This window comes from Phacochoerus africanus, chromosome 14, assembly GCF_016906955.1.
Source record: "Phacochoerus africanus isolate WHEZ1 chromosome 14, ROS_Pafr_v1, whole genome shotgun sequence".
NCBI lineage: Eukaryota > Metazoa > Chordata > Mammalia > Artiodactyla > Suidae > Phacochoerus > Phacochoerus africanus.
In genome coordinates this window covers 41,723,860-41,742,891 of record NC_062557.1, presented here as the reverse complement: position 1 = coordinate 41,742,891, position 19,032 = coordinate 41,723,860, and the positions used below count along the sequence as shown (strand labels likewise).

Here is a 19,032-nt window from a genome sequence, read left to right as displayed (position 1 = left end):
TGTAGCTGGGAGGGCAGAGGGCAGCAAGGGAAGGGAAAAGACACAATCTCTTCCTTGCTTTTCCCTAACAGGGGAGCTCATTCAAGGGTGCTTTCCAGAGGCCCTTGCCTCTGCTCTGAGTTTAGGTCTCGAAATCCAACTGAAATTTCTGAGCTTGTGTTCTTAGGCTTTTCCTTGTGCCCCAGGCTCGAGCTGGCTGGGCTGAACTTTACCTGAGGGAGCCTATCACCACCAGGATCACACCTGTGGGCAGGGCTTACCTCTGCCTTCCTCTCTCCCAGCTCCCCAAGAACCTATCCAGAGGCCCTCTGTGGACCATTTCTCACTAGGCATGCTCATGGTTCAGAAGCTTAAAAAAGCAGCTTTTAGTTGGAGAGAGGAAAATACAAGAACTCTGGCCTCTCTCCACCTAAAACAACTAAACAGCAATGTGTAAGCAGCGGGCTTAGTCCTGGCAAGGCTACTCAAAGAAAAGCTTTTTCCTTCCCCTGAATTGCAGCAGACTCCACTGATTCTGTTTCTGAGATTATGTGCCATTATTTGATCAATCCATTGATTGACTGACTCATCTCACCCTCTGAGGTCACTGATAACTCAAACCTGTGCTTTGGGCTTGTGGTGGTACCAGAGCTGTGCAAGAGAAAAGGAACCCACTTCCTGGGAAGCCACCTAACCAACCAGGAGATCAGCTGAGACTCAGGGACCTCAAATTCCCCATGAAAAGCGCAGCAGCTGGACTGAGGAGGGCAAAGTAGAGTGGGAGTGGCACAGATCACCTGAACCACCAGCCAGGACACCACAGCCTGAGATGCACCGGCAGGGGTTGGGCCCTGAGACTCAGGCTTCATAGGTCACTGCTGGGACAGGACTAGGGTTGGCTGTGTGGGGACAGCTTGAGAGGCTAAGGAACTGTATGCCACGGGCTAGGGAGAGAAATACCATGGCTGAGGGAATCCCAGAGGAGGTCTGGGCCCTCAGGAGAAGCCAGGCGCCATTGTTGGGGAGGGCAACAGGAGGAGCAGCAGACCGCCATTGGGATCTCCCTGCGCATGCGTGGGCGTGCTCTCAGAGGGCGTGGCGCTCCCGCGAGATCAGCTGAGTGGGCGGGACCTCAAAGTCCCCCAGAAAAGCGCAGCAGCTGGATTGGGAGGGCAGAGTAGAGTGAAAGCCACGGAGGTCATCTGCACCAAGGCCCCGGAAGCCACAGCCTGAGATGCTTGGGCAATGGTGGGTGCTGAGACTCGGGCTTCAGAGGTCAGTGCGGGGAGAGGATGAGGGTTGGCTGTGGGGGGACCTGAGAGGCTAAGGAGCGGTGTGCCATGGGTGGGGGAGTGGTGTGCTATGGGCTGGGGAGAGGAACGCCATGGCAGAGGGAACCCCATAGGAGGTTTCGGTCCTCAGGAGAAGCAAGGCGCCATTGTTGGGGAGGGGGAGAAGAGGAGGGGCAGACCGCCATTGGAATCTCCCTGCGCATGCGTGGGCGTGCTCTCAGCGGGCAGGGCGCCTCCCAGGAGATCAGTTGAATCAGAGGGCCCTCAAAGTCCCGGAGAAAAGTGCAGCCACTGGACGAAGGAGGGCAAAGTGGAGTGAGAGCCGCAGAGGCCATTGACACCACCCCAGGACACCACAGCCTGAGACGCTGAGGCAGGGGCTGGGCGCTGAGGCTCAGGCTCCAGAGGTCAGTGCTGGGAGAGGACTAGGGTTGGCTGTGTGGGGACCTGAGGGGCTAAGGAGCCGTGTGCTACGGGTGGGGGAGCAGTGTGCTACAGTGGGGAGTGGACCGCCAGGCACAGGGAATACTGGAAAAGATCTGGTCCCTGGGGAGGAAGCAAGGTGCCATTGTTTGGCCTGGCGAGAGGAGGAGGGGCAGACCGCCATTGGAATCTCTCTGCGCATGCGCGCCCGCGCTCGTGCTCTCAGAGGGTGGGGCGCCTCTGCTGCAGGCTATGGGTGGCAAGAAGCCACTTGCTCAGGCTATGGCAGACCAGGCGCTTATTGTGCAGGCTATGGGTGGCCGGGCACCTCTTGGGTGGGCTGAGTGCACCTGGGGGCTCAGTGCGACGTGGTACCTCTTGAGTGATCTCCAGGAGGAAGGGAAGGACCTGGGTGGTCCTCTCAGGTGAGAGGGAGGCGTGGCCTGCCACCACTGGGGGCCTGTGCATGGGCTCCACCTGCAGCTGCAGTCACCTCAGGGGTTGGCAAAAAGGGCAGTGCAACCAAGCACCACATGTTGTTGCTCCCTGGGAACACATCCACCCTACAGCTGCCACTGCCAAGCACTCTGGGCAGTGCCCAGACACTTGATCACTGTCCCTTCCCAAGACCCTACAACAAGGAGCAGCTGGTGCAGCATCACCTGCGTGGGCTAAGTGGGAAGGGCTGCTGCTTACGTGGTCTGCAGGTGGCAGGGGCAAACCACTGCAAGTTATCTCTGACTCCAGAGGTGGGTGTGGCCCACTACAACTAGGGATCCCTGAACAAGAACCACTTGCAGTCCAAACTACCTCAGGGCACCACAGAGGAGGACATTGTGATGGAACACCACCTGTTGTTGCTTTATCTCCCCTGGAAGCACACCTGCCCTGCTGCTGCCATTGCCAAATGCTCTGGGCAGTGCCCAGATGCTTGATCCCAGGAACCTACAATTAGGAGCAGCTGGTGCAGCCCCTCCTGTGGGGGCTAAGTGGGATGAGGTGTTTCTTTCATGGTCTACAGGTGGCGGGGGCAAACTGCTGCAGTTATCTTTGACTCCAGAGCTGGGCGTGGCCCATCACCAGGAGGGATCAGTAAACAGGCACCACTTGAGACTCCAGTCACCTCAGAGGAGGGCATTGCGGGCATTGCAATCAAACACTACCTGTTGTTGCTCTCACTCCCCTGGGAACTCACACACCCTCCCGCTGCCATGGCCAAATGCTCTGGGCACTTCATAAATCTGCCTAAGCCTCACGATCATTTCCCAGGTCCCTGCAACTAGGAGTTGTCTGTGCCACCTTCCTGCAGGTCCTTGCTGCTGTTAAGAGCCCAGCGACCATGCACTGTCTGCTGGCCCTACCCATTGTCTCCTTCTCCCTGGAAACACACTCAGCACCCTGGGGATACTAGCCTGCTCGCACCAAAGAAAGAGACAGCAAATATCCAAACTCCCATGCCAAAAATAAATAGTGACCCCCTGAAAATTCAAAGAGGTGCTCTTGCATGGAGGTAGCCCTCCAAGACTACAGTTTGGCTTCCCTAAACTCACAGAAAAAGAAAAACTTAAGCAAGATGAAGAAGCTCAGAAACCATTCCCAGTTAAAGCAATAGGAGAATTCACCTAAAGCAGTCAACAATGAAACAGACCTCTGCAGTCTGACAGACATTGAGTTCAAAAGGGAGATAGTGAAAATATTGAAGGAATTAAGGGAGAATATCCAGGAATTAAGAGAGGATATGAATAATAATGCAGATTCCTTTAGAAAGTAAGTGGAAAATATGAGGAGCCAAGAAAAACTAGAAAATTCATTTGCAGAGATGCAAACAGAGCTAAAGGCAATAAAGAGCAGAATGAATAATGCAGAGAAATGAATTAGTGATGTGGAAGACAGAATAATGGAAATCACCCGATCAGGACAGCAGACAGAAAACCAAATGAAAAAAATGTGAAAGCAACATAGGAGACCTATGGGATAATGTAAAGTGGGCCAATCTATGCATAATAGGAATTCCAGAAGGAGAAGAAAAAGAAAAGAGGATAGGAAATATATTTGAAGAAATTATGGCTGAAAACTTTCCAAATCTAAAGGATACTGTTATCAAGATACAGGAAGCACAGAGGGCCCCAAACAAGTTGAACCCAAACAGTCCCACACCATGACATATTAGAATAAAAATGGCAAAAATTAAAGAGAGGATTCTAAAGGAAACAGAAAAGGAAAGCATTAATTATAAGGGAACCCCCGCAAGGCTATCAGCTGATTTCTCTACAGAAATACTACAGGCCAGAAAGGAGTGACAAGATATATTTAAGTGGTGAAAGGAAAAAATTTGCAACCTAGAATACTCTGTCCAGCAAGAATATCATTTAAAATAGAAGGGAAAATAATTTCTCCAACAAACAAAAGCTTAAAGACTACAGCAGTTCTAACCCATTCTAAAAGAAATACTGAAAGGGCTTCTCTAAATAAAAAAAGTAAGAAATTGGATGAAGGAAACCACAATTGGAAAGCAATCACCTAAATAGGCCAGCATACAGATCTAAAAGAGGGGGAAAAAAAAAAAAAAAGAGTTCTTGTTGTGGCTTAGCTGCTGGTTGAGAACATGATATAGTGTCCATGAGGATTTGAGTTCAATTCCTGACCTCACTCAGTGGTTTAAGGATTCTGTGTTGCCACAAGCTGCAATGAAGGTCATAGATGGAGCTCAGATCCAGCATTGCTGTGCCTGTGGTGTAGGCCACAGCTCTGATTCCACTCCTAGACTGGGAGCTTCCATATGCTGCAGGTGCAGCCCTACCAAAAAAAAAAAAAAAAAAAGTGATTACACATACGGCTACTTGTTTGAGAGGATGATAAATGGAAAACACACCACCACCTCTAGAAATTTAGGCTTACAACTGTGTCTTTGGTTAACAACTTGTTAATGATAATCAGTGGCTGGCTATGATTTTGCTCTCTTGAATTTCCTGTTTGGTTTTCTTTAAACAAGTTTAGTTTGTTTTTCTGCTCCCAGATGAATAAAGCCAGAATCCATGAATCTGAAGATGCACTAAATATATATTTTTGGTCTTTTTAGGGTGATCTGAAGTTTTTGTTTTTTAAAAAAGGAAGCCTGAAATCTAATGGAGCAGTTCAAATTTCAATTTAGGGGATAGACTTTTAACAATTTATGAAACTGTTAAACTGGAACTAGGCAGAAGCATCAGGTAAACTCCCAACTCACTGACTAGACATTTAATTTGGTTTCCATCTCTGAGGGGAGCCATCTGAGGATGCTCTCTGGTCTGCGTTCTATAGTCTAGGCCCCCAAAGAACATTTCCAGCCCAATGCAGTCAGGAAGGCATTTCTCTCAGAAAAGGGGCTTCCATGCCCTGGCAAAGTCTGGAAAAATGAGCGCTCCAGTCCGTTTTTTTTTTTTTTTTCTTCTTCTTCTTTTTAGAGCCGCACCCATGGCATGTGGAGATTTCTAGGCTAGGGGCTGAATCAGAGCTACAGCTACTGGCCTATGGCACAACCACGGCAATGCGGGATCCGAGCCATGTCTGTGACCTACACCACAGCTCATGGAAACACTAGATCCTTAAACCCACTGAGCAAGGCCAGGGATTGAACCTGCATCTTCATGGATCCTAGTTGGGTTCATTACTCCTGAGCCACAATGGGAACTTCCAGTCCTTCTTGCTTTAAGTGAGTCTACAGATGGAACTGGGAGCCTGGGAGCTTGGAGGTATGGCTTTGGCACTGCTAGACTAACGGTGTGACCCTTGGGTCCCTCCCTCCCCTTTTGGGTTTGCTCCTTTGGAAGCTGAGGGTAGTCGGCTATGTGGTGCAAAGGGCTCTTGGAAGGCAGAATAATGGCCCCAAGATATCCAGATCCCAGTGCCTAGAACCTGTGAATATGTGTTTCCCTTTCCTTGCTTTTTTGCTTTACATGGTAAAAGATATTTGTTTTTTATTTAAAAATTTTTTTCCCACTGTACAGCAAGGGGATCAAGTTATCCTTACATGTATACATTTTTTCCCCACACCCTTTGTTCTTTTGCAGTATGAGTATCTAGACATAGTTCTCAATGCTACTCAGCAGGATCTCCTTGTAAATCTATTCTAAGTTGTGTCTGATAACCCCAAGCTCCTGGTCCCTCCCACTCCCTCCCTCTCCCATCAGGCAGTCACAAATCTATTTTCCAAGTCCATGATTTTCTTTTCTGTGGACATGTTCATTTGTGCTGGATATTAGATTCCAGTTATAAGTGATATCATATGGTATTTGTCTTTCTCTTTCTGACTCAGTATGAGATTCTCTAGTTCCATCCATGTTGCTGCAAATGGCATTATTTTGTTCTTTTTTATGGCTGAGTAGTATTCCATTGTGTATATATACCACATCTTCCTAATCCAATCATCTGTTGATGGACATTTGGGTTGTTTCCATGTCCTGGCTATTGTGAATAGGGCTGCAGTGAACTTGCGGGTGCATGTGTCTCTTTTAAGTAGAGTTTTGTCCAGATATATGCCCAAGAGTGGGATTGTGGGGTCATATGGAAGTTCTATGTATAGATTTCTAAGGTATCTCCAAACTGTTCTCCATAGTGGCTGTACCAGTTTATATTCCCCCCAACAGTGCAGGAGGGTTCCCTTTTCTCCACAGCCCCTCCAGCACTTGTTCTTTGTGGACTTATTAATGATGGCCATTCTGACAGGTGTGAGGTGATATCTCATGGTAGTTTTGATTTGCATTTCTCTTATAATCAGCGATGTTAAGCATTTTTTTCATGTGTTTGCTGGCCATCTGTATATCTTCCTTGGAAAACAGTCTGTTCAAGTCTTTTGCCCATTTTACCATTGGTTGATTGGCTTTTTGCTGTTGAGTTGTATATATTGCTTATATATTCTAGAGATTAAGCCCTTATCCATTACATCATTTGAAAGTATTTTCTCCCATTCTGTAAGTTGACTTTTTGTTTTCTTTTGGGTTTCCTTTGCTGTGCAAAAGCTTTTCAGTTTGATTAGGTCCCATTGGTTTATTTTTGCTCTTATTTCTATTGCTTTGGGAGACTGACCTGAGAAAATATTCATGATGTTGATGTCAGAGAGTGTTTTGCCTATGTCCTCTTCTAGGAGTTTGATGGTGTCCTGTTGTATATTTAAGTCTTTCAGCCATTTGGAGTTTATTTTTGTGCATGGTGTGAGGGTGTGTTCTAGTTTCATTGCTTTGCATGCAGCTGTCCAGGTTTCCTAGCAATGCTTGCTGAATAGATTTTCTTTTTCCCATTTTATGTTCTTGCCTCCCTTGTCAAAGATTAATTGCCCCTAGGTGACAGGGTTTATTTCTGGGTTCTCCATTCTGTTCCATTGGTCTGTCTGTCTGTTTTGATACCAGTACCACACTGTTTTGATGACTGTGGCTTTGTAGTATTTCTTGAAGTCTGGGAGAGTTATGCCTCCTGCTTGGTTTTTGTTTCTCAGGATTGCTTTGGCAATTCTGGGTCTTTTGTGGTTCCATATAAATGTTTGGATTGTTTGTTCTAGTTCTGTGAAAAATGTCATGGGTAATTTGATAGGGATTGCATTGAATCTGTAGATTGCTTTGGGTAGTAGGGCCATTTTTACAATATTGATTTTTCCAATCCATGAACATGGAATATCTTTCCATTTCTTTACATCTTTGATTTCTTTGATTATAGTTTTATAGTTCTCAGCATATAAGTCCTTTATCTCCTTGGTCAGGTGTATTCTGAGGTATTTGATTTTGTGAGGTGCAATTTTAAAAGGTATTGTATTTTTGTATTCCTTTTCTAATATTTCATTGCTGGTATACAGAAATGCAACTGACTTCTGAATGTTAATCTTATATCCTGCTACTTTGCTGACTTTATTAATCAGTTCAAGAATTTTTTGGGTTGAGTCCTCAGGGTTTTCTATGTATAGTATCATGTTGTCTGTGTACAGCGACAGTTTTATCTTTTCTCTTCCTATATGGATGCCTTTTATTTCTTTTGTTTGTTTAATTGCTGTGGCTAGGACTTCCAAAACTATGCTGAATAGCAGTGGTGAGAGTGGGCATCCCTGTCTTGTTATTTTGAAGGTGTGATTAGTTAGCCACTTTGAGATGGGAGGGTTATCCTGGATTATTGGTTGGGTCTAGTCTAGTCTAATCTAATTGAATTGAATCTAAAGGATCCTTTAAAACTGTACGAAGAGGAAGTTCCCATTGTGGCTCGGTAGGTTAAGAACTCAACATAGTCTCCCTGAGGATGCAGGTTCGACCCCTGGCCTCCCTCAGTGGGTTAAGGATCTGGTATAGATTGCAGATGCAGCTCGGATCTGGTGTTGCTATGGCTGTGGTGTGGGCCCAGGAGCTTCATAGGCTGCAGGTGTGGCCCCCAAACAAATAAGCAAAAATGGAACAGGAAGGCAGGAAAGGATTTGAGTTAGAGGGAGATGTGACTGCAGAAGAAGGTCTTGTCATGCGTGTACGAACTCAGCCAATCATAACTGCCTTTGAAGAAGGAGGAAAAGGAACACAGGCAGCCTCCACAAACTGGAAAAGGCGAGGTGAAGCTTCTCCTTTAGCGCTTCCAGCGCCTCAAGAAAGGAATGAAGGCCTGCTGACACCTAGATTTTAGCCTGGTGAGACCCATGTCCAATTTCCAGAACTCTTAAGAGGATACATCTGTGATGTTTTAAGCTACTAAGTTTGTCGTTGTTGCTACGGCAGAGATAGAAAACTAAAACAAGGTCACTTCCAGCAGTGGCACACTCTGTTTCTAAAAATCAAGACCCAGCTTTGCCAATAACTTGGGTAACCTCAGCTGAAAGGATGCTTGGGAGGAGGGATCAGAGTGGGGGCTCAGTCCCAGCTGCCTCCTGGGGCCCGGTGACTGCCAGTTTCTGCCCCCCACTCCCACCACCTGTGTGCTCGCATGTGCTGGTGCCTGTGTCTGTGTGACTGGTCCCACCAGTATTGTCATAGCACCTCGACTCTGAAGGGGCCTCAGAAGATCATCTATGAAGACACAGGTAAGGTACTATCTTCATCCTCAAACGGAGGGAACTGAGCCCAGGGCGGTGCAGGAGCTCATCCATCCATTCCTCATGTTAAGGGAGAGAGAGACAGACAGGTGGAGAAAGACAGAGACTGGATAGCAGAGCAGGACCAGAAGCTCTGGTCTAGCCAGTGTTTTCTGCACTCTTGTGCCCGAGGAGGGAGGCACAAACCACTTCAGGCCTTTCTTAGTGGCTTTGAGTTGGAAGCGGGTGTGGTGGGGAAGTAGGGGGAAGTAAAGGGTTAGACTGCAGGAACTGTCCCTATAGAATTAGCATGATCAGAGTTCCCATTGTGGCTCAGTCGTTAACGAACCTGACTAGCATCCATGAAGACGTGGGTTTGATCCCTGGCCTTGCTCAGTGGCTTAAGGATCCAGTGTGGCTGTGAGCTGTGGTGTAGGTTGCAGATGCATCTCGGATTCCATGTGGCTGTGTCTGTGGCCTGCAGCTACAGCTTGCCTTCCATCCCTAGGCTGGAAACCTCCATTTGGTATGGGTGCGGCCCTAAAAAGACAAGAAAGAAAGCGGTTAGCCTGATGCTGTGAGGACAAGGATTCTGCCTGAATGGGGAAGCTCTCTCTTGCCATGGGGAGGGGGGGCTTGTAAGGCCATGTCCCCCACCCCACCAGAGGCACCTCCCAACCTCCTTTCCTACATGGATGTCCACGCAGGTGTTGTGGGGAGCAAGGCTGTAGCAGGTCTGTTTGGAGGAGGTGAGGAGGTGGGGTGCAGAGAGGATTAGAAAAGGCAGGAGTGTGGGAGGGAGGCCGTGCTGGGGCCTGTGTCTTGCCCGAATTCCTTGACAGCGTCAGGAGGTGCCCGGAGAGGACAGAAGAGGAGAGGGACGAGAATGCCTCCTTTAAAGTTTGCGGGTCTGGGCTGTGTGTCTGCCTCCCTGTGGTCCAGGGCGTTCATTCAGACCATGTTAGTCTGTGTGGCCATGCAGACCCTCTTAGTAGGGTCCTGAAGTCATTTACAGCATTGCAATCAACAGTGATTGAAGATGTAGGATAGCATGAAACAGAGTGTACGTGTTTTGCAAAGGTCAACACCTTTCGTTGCATAAAGTTTATCTATATGACCCATGGGTTTTGACCTGGCAGGTCTGGCCCTTTCTTTTTCTTAAACTCGTAGGGAAGCAAGAGCGTGGGGGAAGGGCAGAAACAAGTCATGGCCATTTCCACAAGACCAGCTTTTAATATGACCGAGATTGGAAGCACGAATAAATAAATGCCAGAGAAAATGGAAAAACCAAACCAAACCTCAGAACAGCAAAACCCAAATTCAGAAAACAAAACAGAGCTCTGACAGACAAAAAAAAGGCCCCCCCCCCCAAAGAAACAGAACCAGACTGTACAAGCTGCGTCACGGGGAGAGCAGGACGACGTGGGTGCCGTGGACGAGTCCCCCAGGCCACCGTGCCTCCCTCACAGGCCCTGGGAGGGGAGGGGGGCGTTGGCCCCGGTCACCTTGCGGGCCACCTGGGGGTGAGGGGAGGGGGTTTGTGGGCAGGTTAAGAACCTTCACGAACTACACAAGGACCAGAAGGACCGGATGTGGTTGAGAGTTCGGCAGTCTCTCTCTGGATCGGGTGTGGTTCCAGCGTGGCCTTGGGGTGACTTTGGGGCTGGAACCTGGTCCTCCCGCCGGCACCACATGGCAGCAGAGGGGCTGCTGGGAACCAGAGAGTCACGTACAGAGACAGACGCGGAGGTGGCGCCATGAGGAGGCAGAGCATGCAGGTGTTTTATACATCTGGCAGTGAGATGTGATGGCAGGTCGGTTTTCTCGGACAGTTCCAGAGCGTGACTCATTTCTCGTGAGAGGGACGGACGCCCGGCAGGACCGGAGGACGCGTCGTGCCAGACGTGGCCGGAGCGAGGTTTCGGCGGAGAGTTGGCTAGGTGTGCAGAGGGGGCTCTTGCATCTTTCTGGCGGCAGGGGCCATCCCACCTGAGCCTGCAGTCCCCTGTCCTGGGTCCAGGGCCTCAAGGTCTGTTTGCGGGAGGGGGATGCCGGGGAGTCCGAGGGCTGTCAGCAGGCGATCTCCTCCAAGGTCCCCAGGGCCGTCTGCAGGGGCACGTTCACAGTGTGGCTGATGGTTTCAGAGTGGTTTGGCATCGTGTCACAAGTGCTCTGGAGGGAAGAGGAAAGTGGGGGTTGATGGTCATTGGCCAAAGTTCATGTTGCCTGGTGATAGGTTCCCAGGAGGATGGTGACAGAACCCTCCCTCCCTGCACATCTTTCTATGTCAATTCCTGGTCCAACAATTGCTTGGTCATCAGACTCGACACCCTCCCCCTTCCCCTGAATTGTGTAACCTTCCCCTCCTTTTTAATCTTTATTTTATTTTGCGTTTTAGGGCCACACCCACAGCATAAGGAGGGTCCCAGGCTAGGGTCGAATCAGAACTATGGCTACTGGCCTATACCACAGCCACAGCAGTGAGGGATCTTAGCCGCGTCTGTACCTACACCACAGCTCATGGCAATGCTGGATCCTTAACCCACTGAGCCAGGCCAGGGATTGAATCCGAGTGCTCATGGATCCTAGTCGGGTTCTTTACGACTGAGCCACGATGGGAACACCCCCTCCTGTGTGGCTAGGCCTGGGCCAGAGGTGCCAAACGCTGAGGCCAAGCAGTGGGGGCCCCTGACAGCCAGAACCAGAGCTGGCTGGCCCCAGGGAAGAGCTGTCCTATGTCCCTGAGCAGGGTGGGGCTGAGATGGCTTTGAATCTTCTGGGGGATTCCCAGGCTGCGGAGGGTGGAGGCTGAGAGGGATGGGAGCAGAATTCTGTGCCAAGAATTTAGGGGAGAGTTGACGAGAATGAGGCTGGGGAGGGGGTGCGGGCAGAGGGGAAGCTATGGCTCTGAGATGTGAGAAATAAAATCTTGCCTGCCACATCTGCAGCAAAGGATGCCATAGTCATCAGAGATTGCAGCCACCTCCAGGTAAGCTGGTGAGCCCAAAGGAAACTCAGGATGTGAAAACACAGGATACTGGCCCCAAAGAGCTGAGGTGGACATCAAAGGAATGATTTTGGTGAGCTCAGACCATTGCATCTTTCCATACATAGAAAAGCGTTAAATGCTGCCTCCTAGGCTTAAGCCTTCAGTTTTGTCCACCGAATGAAACGTAACTTTCAACTTTTAGGTTGTGCACTTGTTTTTATTTGAAGATATTCTGAAGCAGGAGGGAGGGTGGGAGGGAGGGAGCCCACCTCTCTGAGCGCTTACTATAAACTAGGCAAAGCTCATTGCTTTTCAGGCATGGTCTCACTTAATCCAAATGGCACCCCCTGAGGTCCCAAGGGATTTGGCAGAATCCGGGATGGGGGAATAAAGTGCCCCCAAGCACACAGCTCAGGGACCTGGGATCCGGGCAGGTCAGCTGATTTCAGGCTCCTCCCACCCTGCCCTCTCCTCAACAGAAGCCATGTCTGTTCACTTAGACCACAGGGACCCGAGAAAATTATAGCCAGATTTTTTTTTTTTTTTGGCTGCACCCATGGCATGCAGAAGTGCCCGGGCCAGGGATCAACCCAAGCACAGCAGTGACCTGAACCACAGCAATGACAATGCTGTGTCCTTAACCACTAGACCTCCTCAAAGTAAAAATTTTAGCCTGAGAGGTAGAGTAGGGTCTGCAACAGAAATGGGAGCCCATATAGGAGGAGGCTGGGTTCTATTTGGGATGTTTTGACTTTAAGGGGTGTTGACTTAAAAATATGCATAACTTAAAAGTTGAGAGTTAAGTTTTATTTGGGGCAAAATGAGGACTATAGCCCAGGAGGTAGCATTTCAGAGAGCTCTAAAAAACTGCTCCAAAGAGGCAGGGGGGAGGTCAGTGTATATGTGATTTTGGTGAGGGGGGAGGTCCATGCAGCCAAGCACACATTTTATAGAAGTTTGCTGATGGTCTTGTGAAGGTTACTGCTAGTCACGAGGAGCAGACGTCACCATGAATGATTTTAGCGCTTTTCTAGATACGAGGAGATGCAAGAGTTGGGCTAAAAAAAAATCCTTTCCTAAACATACCTAACTACCTAAAGACCTGTTCTGCCAGTTTTCCGAGAGCACAGAGTGCCCCCCATCCTGGTCTCCACCCTGAGCTCCTTTCAGGGGGTGCCGAGGGTTGGCACCTGCAGTGGCTCATGAGTCAATCTGTGTAGAAGCAGATGGCAAGTGCCAACCTCCAGTTCACAGGAGGAAGTGGCCTCTAAGGAGGTGGTTCTCTCAGGGCTGGGGGTGTTGACATGGGGACAGCTAGCAATACCTATAACCTTCAGTGGAGACTGAGGTCCCAGGGTGGAGTGAGTCTGGGAAGGAGAATGGACAGCATAAGAGATGCTGCCTCTTCAGCTCGAGGAAAGCAAGGCAGAGCAGGACAGTGGCTAAAAGGGGAGCTTTACGCCCAGCTGTGACACTCACCAGTTGTGTGACCTTCATCTCTGGTTAACTGCCTCAGGTACAAAGTGGAGATAAAAATAGACCTTCCTCCACTGCAGGTGACTGCAGGGCTGAAATGACATGGCACACTTTTTTTTTTTTTTTTTTGGGTCTTTTTAGGGCTGCACCTGCAGCATATGGAGGTTCCTAGGCTAGATGTTGAATTGGAGCTATAGCTGCCGGCCTACAACACAGCCATAGCAACACGGAATCTGAGCCAAATCTGTGACCTGCACCATAGCTCATGGCAACGCTGGATCCTTAACCCACTGAGTGAGGCCAGGGATCAAACCTGCGTTCTCATGGTTACTAGCTGGGTTCGTTACCACTGAGCCACAAAGGAAACTCTCGCCATAGCACTCTTAAGGCACGTAGGCAGTGCCTGGCGTGTATCAGGCACACAACAGATGGACAGCAGTTGTAATGGGTGTCATTGCTTCTACCAGCTTCACAGGACCCCACAGCCTATGTTCTCTTCAAATGGGGTAGAGTACCAGTGATGTGCTTGCATTTTGCCACACTGGGGAATAAAGGAGTGGACCTGCATGGAGCCTCTTGGCTTCTCCCAAGGCAGGAGAACAGGAGAGTAGCCTCTGGCCTGGGAAAAGCTGGGCCAGGCCAGACAGAAGCATCTCCTGGTCTTTGCTGCATCTGTGGCTTACAGTTGTGTTCTGGGATGAATCTCAGAAAGAAGCTCAAGGTTCAGTCAGAGTGTCTGTGGACTTGGGAGCTGATAGAGTGTCATGAGCCTTGGAAAGGTGTGATGGACGGCCCTCATGCCTGGCCCCAGCATCTGGGTTCACAAGGCCCGTACAAGCCTGAGGAACTGAGTAAGGCCCGGGGCTGCCCTTACCACATTTTCATCGTGGCTCCCTTCATCCTCTTCTTTGCCAAGCAGGTCTAATAGCTTCTCTTTGATCAGCTGCAAGGAAGGCAGGAGGGGGTGGTCAGGCCGGGAGAATGGTGCCAAGGTGGAGAGACCAAGATCTAGGGGACGGGGTTGATTGGGAGGGGTGGGAGTGGGGGAAGCAGCTGCCAGGGCTGTGGCTGGACCAACCTCGACAGGAGCCCAGCCTGGGAGCCTGTGCTGGGGCCCCTACCCAATCTTGCAGCTGAAATAAGATTGTAGTTCAGGAGCTAGAGCTTGGAGGGGGTCATGGCTGTCCCCTTGTCTGTCCTCAGGAGACTCCTGGGAGCTCCCTTCTTAGGCTGAGCCTTGGCTTTGGGGGACAGGATTATGGATCACTTTCTTTTTTTTCTTTTCAGGGTCACACCTGTGGCATATGGAAGTTTCCAGGCTAGGGGTTGAATCGGAGCTGCAGTTGTGGGCCTACACCACAGCTCACAGCAATGCCAGATCCAAGCCACAGCCTCGACCTACATCACAGCTCATGGAAACACTGGATCCTTAAACTACTGAGTGAGGCCAGGGATCAAACCTGCATTTTCATGGATACTAGTCAGGTTCTTAACCTGCTGAGCCACAATGGGAGCTCCACTAATCACTTTTGAGGCCTGACAACTCCGGAGTTCACAAGCTCAGGACATACCTGAGTTCATTCTTAGCAAGAAAGCAAAGTTATTAAATACATTCCTTGGTGTGATTTAATTTCTGTAATTTTGTACAGCTGTTCACAGAAATAAACCAGGCAGAATAAAATCTGGCTGTGTGTCCTGGCTTGGGTTTGGGAACAAGGTCACCATGCTGAGAGGTAGGATGTGGGGCTCCAGAGGGCCTGGCCCTCAGCTCCCTGCAGTGACTCCCAGTGGCCTTTGGCCATCGCCTGCCTCCTCTGAGGGGACAACAGCCAGGACTGTCAGTGGCTGGGGGCAGCTGGGACACCCTGTTCTCCTGCTCAGAATCCATGAGGATTGAGGGGTGCTACTTCCTGAAACCTGCCTGGACCACGGAAGGTGCTGCTTGGGTGACAGACCACCAGGAGGATGGGTGTCTGTGTTTGTGTGTGCATGTGGTGTATTTGTGAGTGGTGTTTGTGTGTATGGGTATGCATGGAATGTGTGTGCTGTATGTGTGAAGGTACTGTGTGTGTGTGGCTATGTGTGTGATTGGTGCATGTGTATGGGTGTGTAGATGTGAATGGTGTGGGTGTGTATGGACTGGTGTGTGTGTATGGGTGTGTGTGTTGTGGGTGTGTATGGATTGTGAGGTATATGTGTGTGAGTGGAGTATGTATGGGTGTGTGGTGTGTGAGTATGTGAGTGTGGTGTACATGTGTGAGTGGTGTGTGTGTATGGAGTGAGGTGTATGTGCGAGTGGAGGGTGTGTGGGTTTGTGGTGTATGTATGTGAGTGGCATGTTATGAGTGGTGTATTGTGTGTATGGAGTGTGTGGTGTATGAGCGAGTGGAGTGTGTGTGTATGGGTGTGTGTGGTGTGTGTATGGTGTGTGGTGTATGTGTGGAGTATTGTGTGAGTGGTGTGTGTGTATGGAGTGGTGTATGAGTGAGTGGAGTGTGTGTATATGGGTGTATAGAGTGTGGTATGTGTGTGGCTGTGAGGGTGTGTGTGGTGTATTGTGTGTGTATGGGTGTGTGTATGTGGTATATTGTGTCAGTGGTGTGTCTGGGTGTGTATAGGGTGTGTGGTGTATGAGTGAGTGGAGTGTCTGTGGTGTGTGTGTATTTGAAGTGAGGTATATGAGTGTGAGTGAAGTGTGTATGTGTATGGGGTGTGTGGTGTGTGAGAGTGTATGGGTGTGTGAATGGTGTGTATGGGTATTGGTGTGTGGTGTGTGTAAGTGGTGTGTATGGGTGTGTGTGGTGTGTGTGTGAGGGTATGTATGGACTGAGTGGTGTGTGGCTGTGAGTGTGTGGTGAATGTGGGTCGGTTGTGAGGGTGTGTGTGGAGTGTGTTGTGGTGTGTGTGTAATGTGTGTGTATGGAGTGCGTGGTGTATGTGTCGGTGTGTATGGATGTGTACGGGTGTGTATGGAGTGTGGTATATGAGTGGTGTGTGTATGAGTGAGCGTGTGGTGTATGTGTTGTGTGTGTGTGAGTGGATGGGTGTATGGTGTGTGAGTGGTGTGTTTATGGGTGTGAGTGGATGGAGTTTGTGTATGGGTGTGTGTGTATGTGTGATGTATGGCTGTGACTGGTTGTATATGGAATGTGAGGTGTGAGTGGAGGTGTGTGTGTGAGTGGTGTGTTATGAGAGTGTGGTGTATTGAGTGGTGTGAGTGGTGTGTGTGTGTGTATGGGTTTGTATGGAGTGTGGTGTATGAGTGGAGTGTGTGTGTGAGTGTATGTATGGAGTGTATGGTGTGTGTGTATGGAGTGTGGTCTATTGTGTGAGTGTTGTGTTTATGGGTGTGGTGTATATGAGTGGAGTGTGTGTGTGATGTATGGCTGACTGGTGTGTGGGTGTGTATGGAGTGTGAGGTGTATGTGTGAGTGGAGGAGTGTGTGTGGTGTGAGTGGTGTGTTACGAGCGAGTGGTGTGTGTGGTGTATGAGTGTAGTGTGTGTATGGGTGTGTGGTTTGTGAAGGGTGTGTTTGTGGTGTATATGTGTGAGTGGTGTGTGTGTATGGGTGTGTACAGTGGTGTATGAGTGGAGTGTGTATGGATGTGTGTGGGTGTGTATGGAGTGTGGTGTGAGTGGTGTGTATGTATGGAGTGTGTGGTGTATGTGAGTGGTGTGTGTGTATGGAGTGTATGGTGTATGTGAGTGGTGTGTGAGTGTATGGAGTGTGGTGTACGTGAGTGTGTGTGTCGGTGTGTATGGAGTGTGTGGTGTGTGACGTGTGTGTATGGCTATGAGTTGTATGGGTGTGAGTGGTGTGTGTGGGTGTGCATGGTGTGTTATGAGTGTGTGTGGTATATGTGAGTGTGTGTGTGTACGGAGTGTGGTGTATGAGTGCAGTGTGTGTATGGGTGTGGTGGATGGCTGAGTGGAGCATGTGTGTGTGTATGGGTGTGTTTGGAGTGTGGTGTATGCGTGAGTGGTATGTGTGTGGTGTGTATGGGTGTGTGTAGTGTATTGTGTGAGTGTGTGTGTGAGGGTATGTATGGAGTGTGTTTGGTGTATGGCTGAGTGGTGTTGTGAGGTGTATATGTGTCTGTATGGGTTGGTGTGTGTTGTATAGCTGTGAGTGGTGTGTGTGAGGTATATGTGTCTATGGTTGTGTGTGAGGGTGTGTATGGAGTGTGTGTGAGGTATATATGTCTATGGTTGTGTGTGAGGGTGTGTATGGAGTGTGTGTGGTGTGTATATATGAGTGTGAGCATGTGTATATGTGTTGGTGTGTGTGATTGTGTGTGTAGAGCGTGTCAGTGGTGTGTGTGGTGTATTGTGAATAGTGGGTTGTGTGGTATATGTGTATGAGTGTATGGAGTGTGGGTGTATGGCTGTGTATGTGTGTGAGTGGTTTGGGCGTGTATGGGTGTGGATGTGAGTGGTGCCTGTGGGTACGTTGTGTAAGTTGTATATGTGTGTGTATGGCTGTGAGTGGTGTGTGTGTATGGAGTGAGGTATATGAGAGTGGAGGGTGTGTATGAGTTTGTGAGTGTGTGGTGTATTGTCTGGTGTGTGTATGTGTATGGAGTGTGTGGTGTATGTGAGTGGTTTGTGCATATGAGTGTGTGTATGAGGTGTATGTCAGTGTATGGGTGTGTGGGTGTGTATAGTGTGTGGTGTGAGTGGAGTGTGTATGGGTGTGTGTGGTGTGTGAGTGGTGTATGGAGTGTGAGGTATATGAGTGTGAGTGGATGTGTGTGTGGTGTGTGTGTATGGGTGTTATGGAGTGTGTGTGTATGGGTGGTTGTGTGGATGGAGTGTGAGGTGTATGAGTGTGTGGTGTGTGTGTATGGGTGAGAGTGTGTGGTGTATGGATGTGAGTGGGGTATGTATGGGGTGTGCTAAGAGTGGAATGTGTGTGGTGTATTGTGTGAGTGTGTATGGGTGTGTGAGTGGAGTGTGTGGTTGTTGTGGTCGTGGTTGTGTGTGAGGGTATGGAGTGTGTGTGTGTGTGAGGTATATATGTGTCAGTGTGTGGTCTATGTCTGGTGTGTGTGTGTGGTGTATGGGTATGGAGTGTGGTGTATATGTGTTCGTGGTGTGTGTGTATGGAGTGGTGTATGAGTGGGGTGTGAGTGGTGTATGAGTATGAGCATGTGTGGTATACTGTGTGTCAGTGGGGTGTGTGTGAGTATGCGTGTATGGAGTGTGTGAGTGGTGTATGTATGTATGGGTATGCATGGAGTGTGTGTGCTGTGTGCGTATGTGTGAGTGGTTTTGGTATGTATGGGTGTGGATGGCCTGCTGTGTGGGTGAAGGGTGTGTGGGTGTATGTGTGTGAGTGGAGTGTGTGTGGTGTATTGTGTGTGTGTGTGTGTGGGTTTGTATAGAGTGGTATGTGAGTGGAGTGTGTGGGTGTGTACAGTGGTGTATGTGTGGTGTGTTATGAGTGTGTAGTATTGTGTGAGTGGTGTGTGTATGGGTGGGTGCGGAGTGGTGTGAGTGGCATATTGGTGTTTGTGGGGTGTGTGTGTATGGGTGTGTCTAGAGTGGTGAGTGGGGTGTGTATGGGTGTGTAGTGTGTGTGTGGTAGTGTTTGTATATGGAATGTGAGGTATATGAGTGTGAGTGAATGTGTAGTGTATTGTGAGTGGAGTGTGTCATGTATGGTGTGAGTGGTGTGTGGTGTGCATAGGTGTGTGGTGTGTATGGTGTATGAGTGTGAGTGGAGTGTGTATGGGTGTGGTGTGCGAGTGGTGTTTGTGTATGGAGTATGAGGTATAATGTGTGTGTGTATGTGTGGTGTATGGGTGTGCATGGGTGTATATGGAGTGTGTGGTCATGTGAGGTGTATGAGTGTCAG

The 19,032-nt window shown here is 49.3% G+C and overlaps 1 protein-coding gene across 1 annotated transcript in view; it reads right to left on the bottom strand.

Annotated features, from left to right (window-relative positions):
- Window positions 1-9,922: 9,922 nt before the first annotated feature.
- Window positions 9,923-19,032, bottom strand: part of ASIC2 (acid sensing ion channel subunit 2) — an 86,366-nt gene continuing 77,256 nt past the window's right edge. The window contains exons 8-9 of the mRNA XM_047758426.1: window positions 14,049-14,117; window positions 9,923-10,881 (exon numbers count right to left, since the gene is read on the bottom strand). Of these exons, the coding sequence (XP_047614382.1) occupies window positions 10,780-10,881; window positions 14,049-14,117 (171 nt within the window). The 3' untranslated portion in view covers window positions 9,923-10,779. The remainder of the gene's footprint in view (window positions 10,882-14,048; window positions 14,118-19,032) is intronic.